The sequence below is a fragment of the Fringilla coelebs genome, assembly GCF_963513975.1.
Source record: "Fringilla coelebs genome assembly, chromosome: 1".
NCBI lineage: Eukaryota > Metazoa > Chordata > Aves > Passeriformes > Fringillidae > Fringilla > Fringilla coelebs.
In genome coordinates, this window is record NC_140028.1 from 124,739,730 (window position 1) to 124,752,876 (window position 13,147).

A 13,147-nucleotide genomic window follows, 5' to 3' on the forward strand; every position below is an offset into this window, starting at 1 on the left:
ATGTGAATTTCTCAGCAAACTGCAGAATCCATTTCATTTTGGCATAAAGAGTTAGAAGCTTCATGGCATTTCTGACAAGGCCATGCAGTGCTGAATAACAACATACCTGGGTAAAAATCCAGTTACAGCAATTCAATTTTAAAATCATAAGGAACTAAGTTTACTGATAAGATAGTATCTGCTATTTCAGTGGATGTTACTAAATCGGGAACATCTCCATAAAGTGTGTCCAGATACATTTGATCATAAACAGTTGATAATTTTTAATGAATTCTGAATATAACCACTTGGAATTTAACAAAAAAATAGTTTGGAAATACATATGAAACTATTTACAGACAAATATGGTAGGGAAATATATTGAGCAAAATTGTATAGGAGAAAATATTTATTAATTACAAGTATTCCCACAGGAAAACTGGTATATCCTGGTATTTAATATTTTGTATTTTAATCTGGTATATTTGGTATTTATGCTGTATTTAATATATGCTCTTTTAACAGTGCTGTAACTTGCCACTGAACCAACACATTTGGAACAGTTCATAGCATCAAAAACTTCATCCATATTAACTGATGCCATCTCAGCACTCTCCAGACACTGGGAGCTGAAGTTGAAAATCTTTATGGAGTTTATAAGACCTGGGTCAAAAGGAATATTCTTCTGATACACAAGGAGGACCCTTACTGCCAGTATGACGAGCCAGGAGAAGTGGGTTAACCTTAGCCCTGGAGAGTTCTCTCAGCTTCAGAAATATGCAGAATGTAAGTAATTTTAAAAATATTTAATTTTATGGCTAAATAAAAACTAAGAGTATTTTGAATGTACAATATATAAATTTTGTATTATTGATACTGTTCACAGCTTAGAAAGAACACACCCAGGTTGTATATTGATGATTCATTGCTTTCAGAAACCATTGTGAAGAAAACTCTCTATTTCTCATTTTTTATATGAATAATCTTGTTTGTTTGAAATTACATCACCAAATAAATAGTAAGCATAATAGAGCAGTTTAAAAAATCACGTTTGAATATATTTAGTGCTTTCTGGGAAAATATTTTTAAGTTATTTTTCTTTAGTTTTTTCAATATCTGAATTTGAAGATTTCTAATAGACACGGAAAGTTATGTGGGGGGTTTTTCCATGCTTTTTTATAACTTAAGCCTCAGTGCAACATTTGCCAAAATGTTTGCCTTCCTTATGGGGGGAAAAAGGCATTTAAGGTGCTTCTTTACTTTTGGCTTCCCTTTGCTTCTCCAGCACTTCTTGCACACACAGTACTTCAGAGGCATTGTTTTAGTAGAACTGTTGGTGTCAGGGAAATTGTTTGAATATGTTTGTGTTCAGGTTTGTGTGTGTACATTAAAGAAAAATAAGTTGTCTTTCAAGCTTCCTCTGCTCCTCTGTAATGAAAAGATGCTAGTTTTTTAAAAATGTGAAATGTGATACATTTTTGTGTAAATAGTTCAATTTCTGAGGCAATTAGGGAAAAATGTTAATAATATATAACTTTCCATGAATAATGCTGAAGGAACAAACCCTGGGTATGGACCTTACTTTGAATTTCTGGGCTATCCAATTTAATTTAACTAAAGGACTGAATAGCAGTATCTTTAAGTGTTTGATCTAAGACATTAAAATGCAATTTAAAAAAAATTCGTATCAATATTTTTGAATTGGATATATTTTTTATGTAACATGGCAAGATACAAAAGGTTGTGACAACAGATATCCTATTACTAAATAATAATTATATGGAATTTTGTAAAGCTTGAATATTTCATTGTCTTTGTTGAACTTGGAAAGGCAACAAACTCAAAATCACCAAATTTCATTTGGGGACTTGGTAGAGTTTGATTCAATTAAAAAATATAGTATCAATAAAAAAAGCCCTAAACAACAAAAGTCCTCAGTTTAAAAGAAAAAAAATGCACTGCTCATTTTTCTTCAGCATGGAACTTTTGAAGTAGCAGTGGTTCTCCTGCAGGACAGAAGGCTGATCCGGGTTTCAGAAGGTGCCGCTGTGGGGAGGTTTGACTTTGTGGCAGGTGTCTGCCAACAAGCGATGGCGATGGGCACCCAGCTGTGCCTTGTGCTAGGGAGTGGGTTTTGCTGCAGGACTTTGGAATAAGTAGGGACTTCATAGAGAGGTCATTTGTTTTCATTTACCTTTTGATATGCAGGTTTGTCATTTGTTCTGCCTTTGTGTTTGGTGTAGAGATTTTACTTAATCTTACCTAAATTGCAACATTATTATAACTATTTAAGTTTTTAACTTTCTTGAATTTAAAAAATACAGTATTTATATATTGAATTCTAGTTTGCATCAAGCTGTAGTACTAGAGTTATTAGAACAAAGAGTATAGTCTACCAAAAACCCATCTGCCTTGGATCATACTCTTAGAGGCTTATAGTCACTTCTACCTAATAAGATCTGGAAATCTGGAAATAAGACTGGAAATCAATATTACTTTTATCCAGCTGTGGTGGGTTGATTGTGGCAGGATGCCAGTTGCTCACCAAACTGTTCTTTCTCCTGGGTACAGTTCTTTGTTGATTCAGAGCAGATATGGTTAGCTGGTGAATGGGAACAGGGGATGTGCTGAGCTGCCTTGTGCTAGAACCTGTAGGAAGTTCTTAAGTACAGGGGGATTTCTGTTTCTGCTTTTCTTAGGAGACTAAGTAAATTTGGTTAAGAAAGTTTGGTCATCCATTTTAGGCACTTCTTCTGTCTATTCATGCAGAAAGTATTCTCTTTAAAATGGATTTGCTGGTGTTTTGCATATTGACTTTTTGATCAAGAGAAAACTCCTTGCACAGTTTCCTTTTTGAGCTGAACCTCCTCAGCCTGAGCTGGCTACAGAGTGAGACAATGTTTGACTTATGTGACAGCCTCTGCTCAGGACACTAGCACACCAAGCCTTAGTTTGGACCCAGTGTAGGAAGGGTGATGCTGTTGTGCTGCGCAGGAGGGGCACACTTGGAGGAGTGAGGGATTTGGGTTTGAGTCTTTTGAGATTGAAGGTCAGTCTGAAACCATGTCCTTGATCTTCCCCCTCTCTGGAAAGCAAGCCTGTCTCACCTCTAGCTGTTTTATGATGAAAACTTGCTGCCAGACTTCCCTGAAATCAGTCAAACCTGCAAATGTTAAAATTTCCAAGAAAAATGGAGGAATGGGTATGCTCAGGTTGTAAGAGACATTGATTCCTCTTATCTTTAAGAAGAAATGTAGCTCAGGTGGCACCTAGATGAGCTGCTTCTCTTGACATCAATTGACTTCAGTCATGCAAAGAAAATCTCAAACTATATTTAGATACAGACAACACAGATAATAAGTATATCCGGAGTTGAGTCATATGTGCATATATAACTCTTGTATCTGTGGACATTATAGATCCAACTTAGAGCATAAATTCCCTTTTTAGTCACCAAAGTAGGTGTGTGGATCTTTCACTGTATAAAGCCCTTTAAACTACTCCTGTGGATTCTAGTGCTCTTCACTTTCTGAGTGAACGACACTTTGCTTTAGTTCAGTCTAGTTCTTCTTTTTATTAATCTTCCGTGAGCTTGATGATATGTCTGTCTACTCTGGCAAGTACTATTAAGGTCTGCTCCCAGTTCTGTGTGCAGCTACTGTCCTTGTAATCACTTTGAGAAGTTCCTACCACGTTTTGTCTGCCTGTTTTCTTCATCACATAGTTACAGTATGATTCAGTGCTTTATCCAACTGTACTGTTTGGTGAACCTAAACCCTGAATGCAAAATTTCTTTCTTGAATATGTAATAGCTTTTCTCAATTTCCATAAATATAGCTGAACAGCAAAGGTGAAAGAGTTCTCCATCACTTGTTCCTAATCAAAAATATTTCCATCTAAGCAACACTCAGAACTTCATAGTAAGTGAATATCTTCCTGCAAATTAATCCAAGGAGTATCTGTAATTTTTTCTTACTGAATTATTTTTGAGCTCAAGTCAAGGGAATTTTATGCTTTCAATGTAGGACCCTTCTTAGTCTGCCTGCATAATAATTTGGGGCTTCAGTGAATTTTTGGAGTTCGTTGAAGTTTAAATATTACTTAACAAAAAAAAAATATTTCTGAAGTCTGAAGAGTATATTACCTAATACTTGGCACTTTGCAGTTAATATGCATATGTGTGGTTTTGGAAGAATAAATATTTCCAAAGACAGTTCTTCTATGTCCTCCTTCCCAGTCAAATTAAAAATCTCCTCTCTCCTTTTGTTCTTAAGATAGAACAGTGCAACGTATTTTGCATTAAATCTTTGCCTGGTTTTAAATTGCCTCAGAAGAATAGGTAAAAAAAAAAAAAAAAAACCAACCAAAAACCAGGAATAACTAGTGTGGTTAATATATAATAGTGATAATAATGACAACAACAATAATGTAGCCCACACTAAATCCTGAAGATTCTAGGGCAATAAATGCACTTGAGAGAAGAAATTTTTTTTTCTCCTTTGGATTTAATAATCAATGCTGGCTGGGGAAGGGAAGGTGAAAAGATATAGGGATTTTTCTGCATAACATTTTCATTGCATAGAGTAAGGTAGGTACAAGATGTTTCATGCAGAAATTGTTTCCTCTAAACTGTATGGTACCAGCTATATATTTATATGGGGAGCAGCTGAGGTGGTTTAGTCTGGAGGAAAGGGAGGCCCAGAGGTGACCTCATCACTCCCTTCAGCTTCTTGAAAGGAGATTGTAGTCAGGTGAGGGTTGTCCTTTTCTCCCAGGCAACCAGCAATAGAACAAAAGCTGTCCATCAATAGGACAAAAGCTTAAAAGCCTCAAGCTGCACCAGGGGAGGTTCAGGTTGGACATCAGGTTTTCCTGCAGGGAAGGAGTGTTAAATACTGGAACAGACTGCCCAGGGCAGTAGTGGAATAGTAAGTACATCTGGAGTTGAGTTGTATGTGCGTCCAGAACTGGAAGTGTGCAAGGAATGAATGGGTGTGGCACTTAGTGCCATGGTCTGGTTGATGAGGTGGTGAGGTGGTGATGGGTCAGAGATGGGACTTGATGATCTTGAGATCTTTTTCAACCTAAATGATTCTATGATTCACTGATATGTGCCATTCTGTACTACTCCAAACAGGAACCTGAATTGTAAGGGCAATAGAGAGAAGCAATATAAATAGCTTCATTGTGACTATTATCTGTATGGTAAATTGGATTAGTTTGGACAGGGTTTTTTTTTAAATCCTTTTTATTAAATGAATTTTGTATCTCCTTTTTATTAAACAAAGTTTTATGGCTGTTATAGTCCAAATTATATGTTAAAAAGAGCTTAGAGGATCCTGCTCCAAAAGCAGTTGTGGAAATATTGAAGGGATTTGAAACAGTTAAAACAAGACTATTTCATGAGTCAGCTAAGCATTTAAAAGGGGGGGGAAGGAAGTTCTTCCCTCAGTAGGCGGAGAAAAAGACCTCTGAGCTCTGGCAGCATGTGCACTCTGGGGAAATAGCTTGGTTTTATGTTGTGCTTTTCAGTTTGTCAACAAAACATGCCCTGAGGAAAAGCCTGAAAAAAAACTTTTTTGCGAAACTTTTGGCAGTGATTTTTTCCCAGGCTGATGGAGGAAAACTTAAGCAGACTGTCACAGACTGAAGATAGAAATAGATGTTGGAGTGCTACTGAAATGACTGTGAGAAAAGAAACAGCATCAGCAGCTGCAGCATCTTTTGATGTAGCATCAATAGCTACTGCAAGAACTAGGCAGTGAAACAATTTTGTTGGGGAACAGGAAGGAGGAATTTGTGAAAAAGATCATTGAAGAAAAATGGGAAGGTCAGCAAAAGTTCAGGTTCAAAGTTAAGTTGTCAGAGACTCTTGAGTGGGTTTGGCTCTGTGGTCCTCACAGAGGGAAGTATTATCTTTTACAATGGGTATAAATGATATCATGCAGGGAACTTCATATATGTTACAGCTGGTCACCAGCAGCTATGGGCCATTACACAATCCCTGGGACCTCAGAGGGTCCCAGGCTTCTAGTGCCACATGGAATTGAGCTAATTCTAATGAGGGAATGAACCTCATCAAGTACAATTTGACAAAAACAGCTATTTTTGACTGTGTGGCAAGTGGAGAGAGAATGTAACTGGTGATTACTGAAAATAGTTTTACCCCAAGTATTGGATTTTAGGATTATAGTGTTTCTGCTGCTATTAGTAAAGGTGGAGGTGGTCAGGTTCTCAGAAAGCTTTGACAGATCTGTTAGACTGGCTGAAATGTGGAGTCTACCAGCTCTGCCTGTACAGTATCCTGTGCACTTGGGAGAACTTCATGGAGAAGGACAATGGGTCTAGTGAGAGATCCAGTCTTTGCATGCAAGGCCTGTTGGGAGTAGAATGGCCAGGAAAAGGGACCAGTTGATAATTTGTAGAGTCTGAATCCTTACCCTCAATCTGTGATTGGGATCAAAAAATCAAAGTAGGAGAAAATGGAGTGGAGAAAACTACTCAGTCGTTTGGTGGGACACTTACTTTAGTTCTCCTGAGAGGTGAACTATGCATATTGATATAACACTGTAATTATTTTCTTCAGATCTGTGAATTTAAGTCCTTTTTACACATTCCTGTGTTGCACCAATGTAGGGAACATGGGTTAGGAGTGTTACATATTTTTTATTTAGTCTCTAGTTAGATTTACTCTTAAAAAGCCCTGAACTCTGTCCAAAGGAAGGCTGTTACATACAGTCTTCACTAATGAGGATAATAGATTCAACTTTGACTTGTGTTAGACTGAAATCCAGAATACAGAAGGTACAAAGTTATGAATTTACTTCTCATTTAACCATTCATAGTTGAGACTTGACCTCTGAAGATGATACCATAGAGCAAGTTGTTGTGGGAGATTGAAAGCTGGGCACCAATATCATCTGCAGAACTATTAGTGGATTTCATTCCTTTCTCTAATGAGGGTTTCTGTGTTAGGTCTTAAAGAGAATGTAAGATAGGAATGATGAGCTGAGCATTTCTGAAGAAAAAAAAAGCCGATAAACATGCAATAATACAATATGGTCTGGATCTTTGAGGTGGGCGTTCTAATGAGATTTAATGCTTAGTGTTTCTGCCATGATAAATGCCTAGTGGTGACTAGCAGTTGTGTTTTTAACCAAACAGAAGCTGATAAATTCTCCAGTTGGCCTGTCAGTGGCAAACAGTATCCTACTGATTCTGTTCACAATTGTGAGTAAGGAGGAACCTTTTTATGTCTGTCAGGTGGGATAGTCATGTGTATGCAGAGCTTGTTTCCTCTGTTCCGCTGCTTCCACTGAAGAAGGGCATCCAATTTGTTTCAGGTACAAACTACCTAGGGAAAGGAAAAACTATTTAGGGAAAGGAGTGATGTAGAAGGGTTCTGAAGTCTTTGCTTTGGTTAAAGGGACTGTGAAATTATTCAGGAGTTTCTTTATTTTGTGACAAAGGTAGATGCACTTAAGTACGTTTTTGTCCCTCTCAGGCTGCTATATGTTGTAGTTTGAAGCATTCTTTTAGGAAATACTGGCTTCTGTAGAACTTTAAATGGTACATAGTAACAGCACAGAGTAGTCACAATGAGTGACTTGGAGTACCTTATTACAGCATTATGTTCATGTCTTAGCTAATTACAGGGATTCTCTCCTGTCTTTTAACTGTAAGAAACTTAATATGTCAGCAGCAGGGAGACATGTTTTAAGAGCAGAAAATAGTGAATTTATAATTGTTACTATCAGCTGGCAAAATTGGGACAAATCTCCTGTTTATAAATCCCCCAGAATCATAGAATTGTAAAGGCTGGAAAAGACTCTCTTCCTCTGTAGAACAGAAGATGCTCTTAGAGTATCTGATTTGTTCAAGAGTTCCAATTAAAGGGATTATAGTCAGCAAAATTCAAAACTAGTGTTACTTCTGTGTGCTCTTGTCTGGAGACTGCTAACAAGAGATCATATATCATAACCTGAAGGGAATTAATTTAGTAAAAGCAGAGAAGGCAGTAGGCTCTTAGAGTAAACCTGAATTTCAAAGATTTTGAAAAATGATGACAAATTGGTCCAGAGTTGGATCAGTTCAGTGAAGTACTAGCTGTTTTTAGCATCAATTTCCTTCCTAAAGAGCTGCCTCTGGTTCCTGAAAAATTGATTGGTAGGGTCAAAATTATGATGTCTCCAAACATTGTAACTTTTATTTAGGGGTAACAAGAGTATTAGGAAGCAAATGGTCTCTGTTGTGCTAGTGCTAACACACTTGATTTGTCTGTTTTAGGAAAGCTAGTGGAAGTGTCAAAGCTGTGTATCTGTTTAGGTCTCATATGGTAGAAATGTTAAAGGAATTAAAGAAGGAAAAAAAAAGATTCAGGCTGTTCAATAGTACCAAGTTGCATTAATCACAGAATACAGAGAGGAAATTCTGTTAGAAAGGGCTACCATTATTACAAACATCATTTGTGTGTGGAGAGGCACTGGAGATGCTTTCTGTGTGATGAATAGGACACTGTCCCATCATCAGAAGCATTTGGTAGTCTCACAACAAGATGATAATTTACTTGCAACCTTGTTGCACATTGGCTTCATCTGGGAGAGTGGGGAAGAGACAGCAATTTTAACATCTGGAGAAGACTGCAAGGTTTGCTCAGTCTTACTGAGCAATGAAATACAGTAGTTCAATACAGATGTTGAATTTGTTGTGCTGAGACTGGATGCAGTTTGGCTCTTATTTTCAGGAAAATAGTATTATTTTCTAGATTATGCTACTAAGTGTCTAGTGTTTCTGCTGAGGGCACAGTGGCTGTTTCAGTACCTGGGGAAGATTAAGTTAGAACTCTAGTGCTGCCAATAGGATCAGGGCCTGTGTTAACTCTTAGACATACATATTATTATTTAATGGTTCTTAAATAATATAGTTTTAATAGAAGGGAATTATGAGAAAGTCTTCAGGGTAAAAGTTAATGACTTTGCATTTCCATTTTCAAGGTATCATTGCAAGAAGCAATTGTAAAGAATTCTTGCAAAGTCCAAAACTGAAACACTTGTTAACAGAATCACAGAATGGATAAATAAGGCTGAACAGGACCAGCTCCCTTAGTAAGAGATGTTTTCAGGTTTCTGTGGTTGAAGCTTTCATGATGTGTGGTAGCTAGTAGCTGGTCTTTGAGCTCTGAAAGGCAAAAGGTGTCATCTCAGCTCGCTCCTTATTTCCTTGATTGAAAATGACATTTTCTAGAATTGAAGCTGCATAGGTACATGGTGCCAGTCAGTAACACCTGGTGTTGCAGCATCAGCTGTTACTGGTGTTGAAAATGTATCGTGACTATTACAGATCTGACATATGGTCATCAAATTACTGAATGTCTATTTATACACTGTAAAATATGTAAACATTGATTATGCCTTTGTTATATTTCCTGTGTTTCTATGTATCTTCCATATTCCTTTTCCTTTGTTGTTTGGTTGTTTCTATGGACATTTGCATGTAAACAGTAAGAAGCTTTTGTTTCTTACGAGTTCATCTGTTCCTGTTGCTTATTCTTATTATAAAGATTTGGGGGATAATTCAATTGGTTGCTGTGGAAATGAGCCTGATGTCACAAACAGAGAGTTACAGTTCACCAAGCCTTTAAGAAACAAAATGAAGGGAGAATGGGCTAATTGGAGAGCCATGTGACTGTAACAGAATCTCAGCTCTTATTAAAAGCATGTATTTTTAGTCACTGCGTTTCTATAGAAGAGCTGGAAAGTGTAATTCAAATTGTGACAATCCATGACTCATCAGACAAACTGAAAAAAACAGAGCTCTGAGAGAAAGGATGATCCCACTTCACCTTCATCAGATTCACACAAAATAAGCCAGTAACCCATGGTAGGTCCCTTAAGCCCAGCAAAGCACCCAATATGCTTGAAGAGAGAAGGAGCTGCTTGTCCAGCTTATCCACTGAAAAAATATACTTTGCTATTAGCTTTGCCACTTCTGCTGTTCTGCCTCTTCTGGGTTTCTGAAGAAAGGAAAGCCAAAGCTGCCTTCCTTGTTCCTCTTGAGAACAGAAAATAGGTTGGTCTTGATGGCTCAAATCGAGAGTCAGAGGTGGGTGAAGAGGAGGGGACTTAAGGCTGTCAGATAGTGTCAGGAGACTTTCCTCCATCTGCCACTAATTGGGATGAAGGGCCCTGGATTGCCTTCCACCCTGTTGTTTCCTACCAGTTAAGAGAAAAAAAAATTAAAATGTGCCCATAATGACATATGTTTTCATTGTGTTTTTAGGCACTAAAAATATATTGGTTTTTGTGTGGCTGTGGAACATTTTTAGTGGATGCTATGCAGTGTCACTTCATAGTTTTGTTGGCTGCACTGCAGAATTGAATGGCTTTTTGAGGACATTACATATTGCTAAATTTGTCTTTAGAACTGTCTGGATTTTGTGGGGGTCATAATTTTATTAAAACCAGTACAGAATATGGACAAAAGAATTTGTGATTAAATTCCAGTGTGATATGCTTTTTATTAATTCTGAAAATAGGAATGCTTAATTTTATTTTAAATATAGAAGTTACAAGTATTTTTTGTAATAGCAGATGATCCTGCCTTGGAACAGGGTTTTTACTAGATAGTCTAGAGAGATCCTTTCCAACCCTAACAATTCTGTAATTCTGATATTGAGACACTCAAATTAATTGTAGCAGTAATAATAGAGATAAAGAGTTTGTTTTGAAGAATGTATTTCCTAGAATTAAGTTGCCTAGTAAATAGATGTTTCCATTCATGAAGGCATTCTGAAGAGCTTTAAAATGCTTTGTTAACTGTTGTTTCTTTGTTGTTAGTTCTGGTTTTGTTTGTTGTTTGGGAGTTTTTATTTGGTTTTTTTGTTTCTTTTGTTAGTGTTTGGTTTTTAAGTAGAGTGCTGTTTCTTCTTTTAGTATGTTCTTTATGTTTGAAATTCACTACAGAGATGGAACAGACTCCAGTATCCTTGCTTGTATCAACATAAACATTTTGGCAATCCTTGTAACTTCTTTGAGAGAATGCATAGGCTGTATATTGGTTAAGAGCCTATAGATAGTACTAGTTGAAATGAATGGAAGGAAAAAGTGAAAATTTTATAGATGTTTATGAGAAGAGGATGGGAAGATGGTTCATGTACTAATTGTATGTCTGAATTCTTTGTTAAATAGCAGCACTTCAGTACTGGATAGGCTTTAAGAGTTTGATAAATTGCTGAAATTATACTGGAGATGGTGAAAGCACATTGAAGAGATATCAAGAAAATGAATGAGTGACAAGAGTTCCTGGGCTAAAAAAATATGAAAGTCCTGGAAGGGAAAAATTATTAAAAAATGTAAAAAAGAAGATGTGGAAAGCAAAGCAAAACAAATGGCTTCAAATAAAGTTGGAGTCTATCAAGTTTTTTTAGACCAAAATTTGTGTATCTGTGCCGTTTTCACAACCCATAGGTAGTGCCATGAGTGATGTAAGAAAACAGAGAACAGATGTTAGAAATAGCTTATTAGGACAAAATCAAAGTTGGCTTTTAGAGAAATTGAACAGCAGACAGGTGCCAAAGCAGAACTCAGTACCTAAAAATGAATGTTTGGAAAATTTTGATTTGCATTTGCTGTTTGATTATGAAAAATAATAATACTGGTGAAAAAACATAATCATGAAATTGAGAGAAAATAGCTGCAGCAGAAGGAAAAGAATTCACATCAAACCTTGGTGGCTAGCCAAAGTTTATCTTGTAAGAATGATTTAAATTATTTTATGTTAATTATTTTTTATTCTGCAGAGGGCCCTCTAGAAGTTTTTGAATACAAATTCTTCATTATTAAAATCTGGGAAGATGTATACAGGCACTATTAGTTTTGATTTGAAAGCTTGAGTACTTATTTAGCTAATTTCAAGTGAGGGTGAATCCAAGCAAGTACTCAATCTGGAATTTGAAAAAGCCACTTACAGTCCCTTGGAGGTGCTCTTATTCTGGAATAAATCAGAAATGGCTGTTCATTCAGATTTGTTTCAGTAGATAAGAAGTTTGTTTAAGAACTGTCTATATACTTAAAGGAGTAATGACCCATTTCATGTGCCAAAAGTATGGAACCATATTTTTGTATTTTGTGTCAGACATGATGAACATTGTCACATTGTTTGTGTCACATTATTTGTCAAGTCCAGGCTTGCTGTTTTATCTGTGGTCTAACACCTGATACCTTCAAAGATCACACTGTTAAAGATACATGACATTATTAAATTTAAATGATCTGGACTTTGAGCTCTGGAAGTTTAAGGGATTCCCAGAAAGAATGTCAATTAAGTTGTCCCAAATGGTGCAAAAGCACATTCTGAAGGGCTTCCCAGTGTATGTGCTTAAATCACAGCATGTACTGCAGTTCTTCTGGATTAGTTTCAAGAACCAAGTGTCAGAGTAGCTGTTCCTTCTAATAGCAATCTCAAGCTGTAATGACTGACTGTGTAAGAGGGCTACTAAACTGCTCTTCAAACTACAAACTCTTCAAGGCAGACTGTAGTCTTAAGATAAATGCTTTGCAGCTCTGCATAGATATTGCGGCTTAAAGTTATCCAGTCTTAGATTTTTAAAAATAACCTGAGTAATTTTACATTGAATCTCAGGATTTTTCTACCAGTAACATATTTCAGAAGAACTTGGGGTTTTTTTGGGTTCCCCCCCCCGCCTTTTTTTTTTTTTTAATCTCTGCTTTATCTATGCACACAGCCTGTGTAGCATGTTTGGCTAGCAATACCTCAACCCCCCTGAACAAAAGAAAGAAAAAATACCCAAGCAAATCCAGTCATCTGTACAGCTTAGCATCCTATCCCTGCGAGGCATGCATCTCTAAAGATTTGTAAGTGTTCCAGAAACAAATATGTCAGTCTTTATTCAGGGTCTATCTGGACATAAAAAGTAAATCTAAATCTTGTATAATTATGCTGAGTGAGTTACAATCACATCTCCATTTAGTTATTTTAGTGGAAACTAGCAATAAATATGGTCTCTGCACTACAGTAAGTCTTTGGCTTGGAACTGAGGTAGACCTCATTAAGTGTGTATCTAGTGAATCAAAAAGCTGCATAAACTGCTCTAAATAACTTGGGTTAACAAGTAAGGAATAGATCATGTCACTGCATTTTTGTTATGTTA

The 13,147-nt window shown here is 36.6% G+C and overlaps 1 protein-coding gene across 2 annotated transcripts in view; it reads left to right on the forward strand.

The window, feature by feature from the left end:
* Positions 1–695: 695 nt before the first annotated feature.
* Positions 696–13,147, forward strand: part of DGKB (diacylglycerol kinase beta) — a gene marked incomplete at both ends in the record, with an annotated part of 297,216 nt that continues 284,764 nt past the window's right edge. For both annotated transcript variants that reach the window (XM_084201490.1, XM_084201489.1), the window contains one exon: positions 696–765. In XM_084201490.1, coding sequence (XP_084057616.1) covers positions 696–765 — 70 coding nt within the window. The remainder of the gene's footprint in view (positions 766–13,147) is intronic.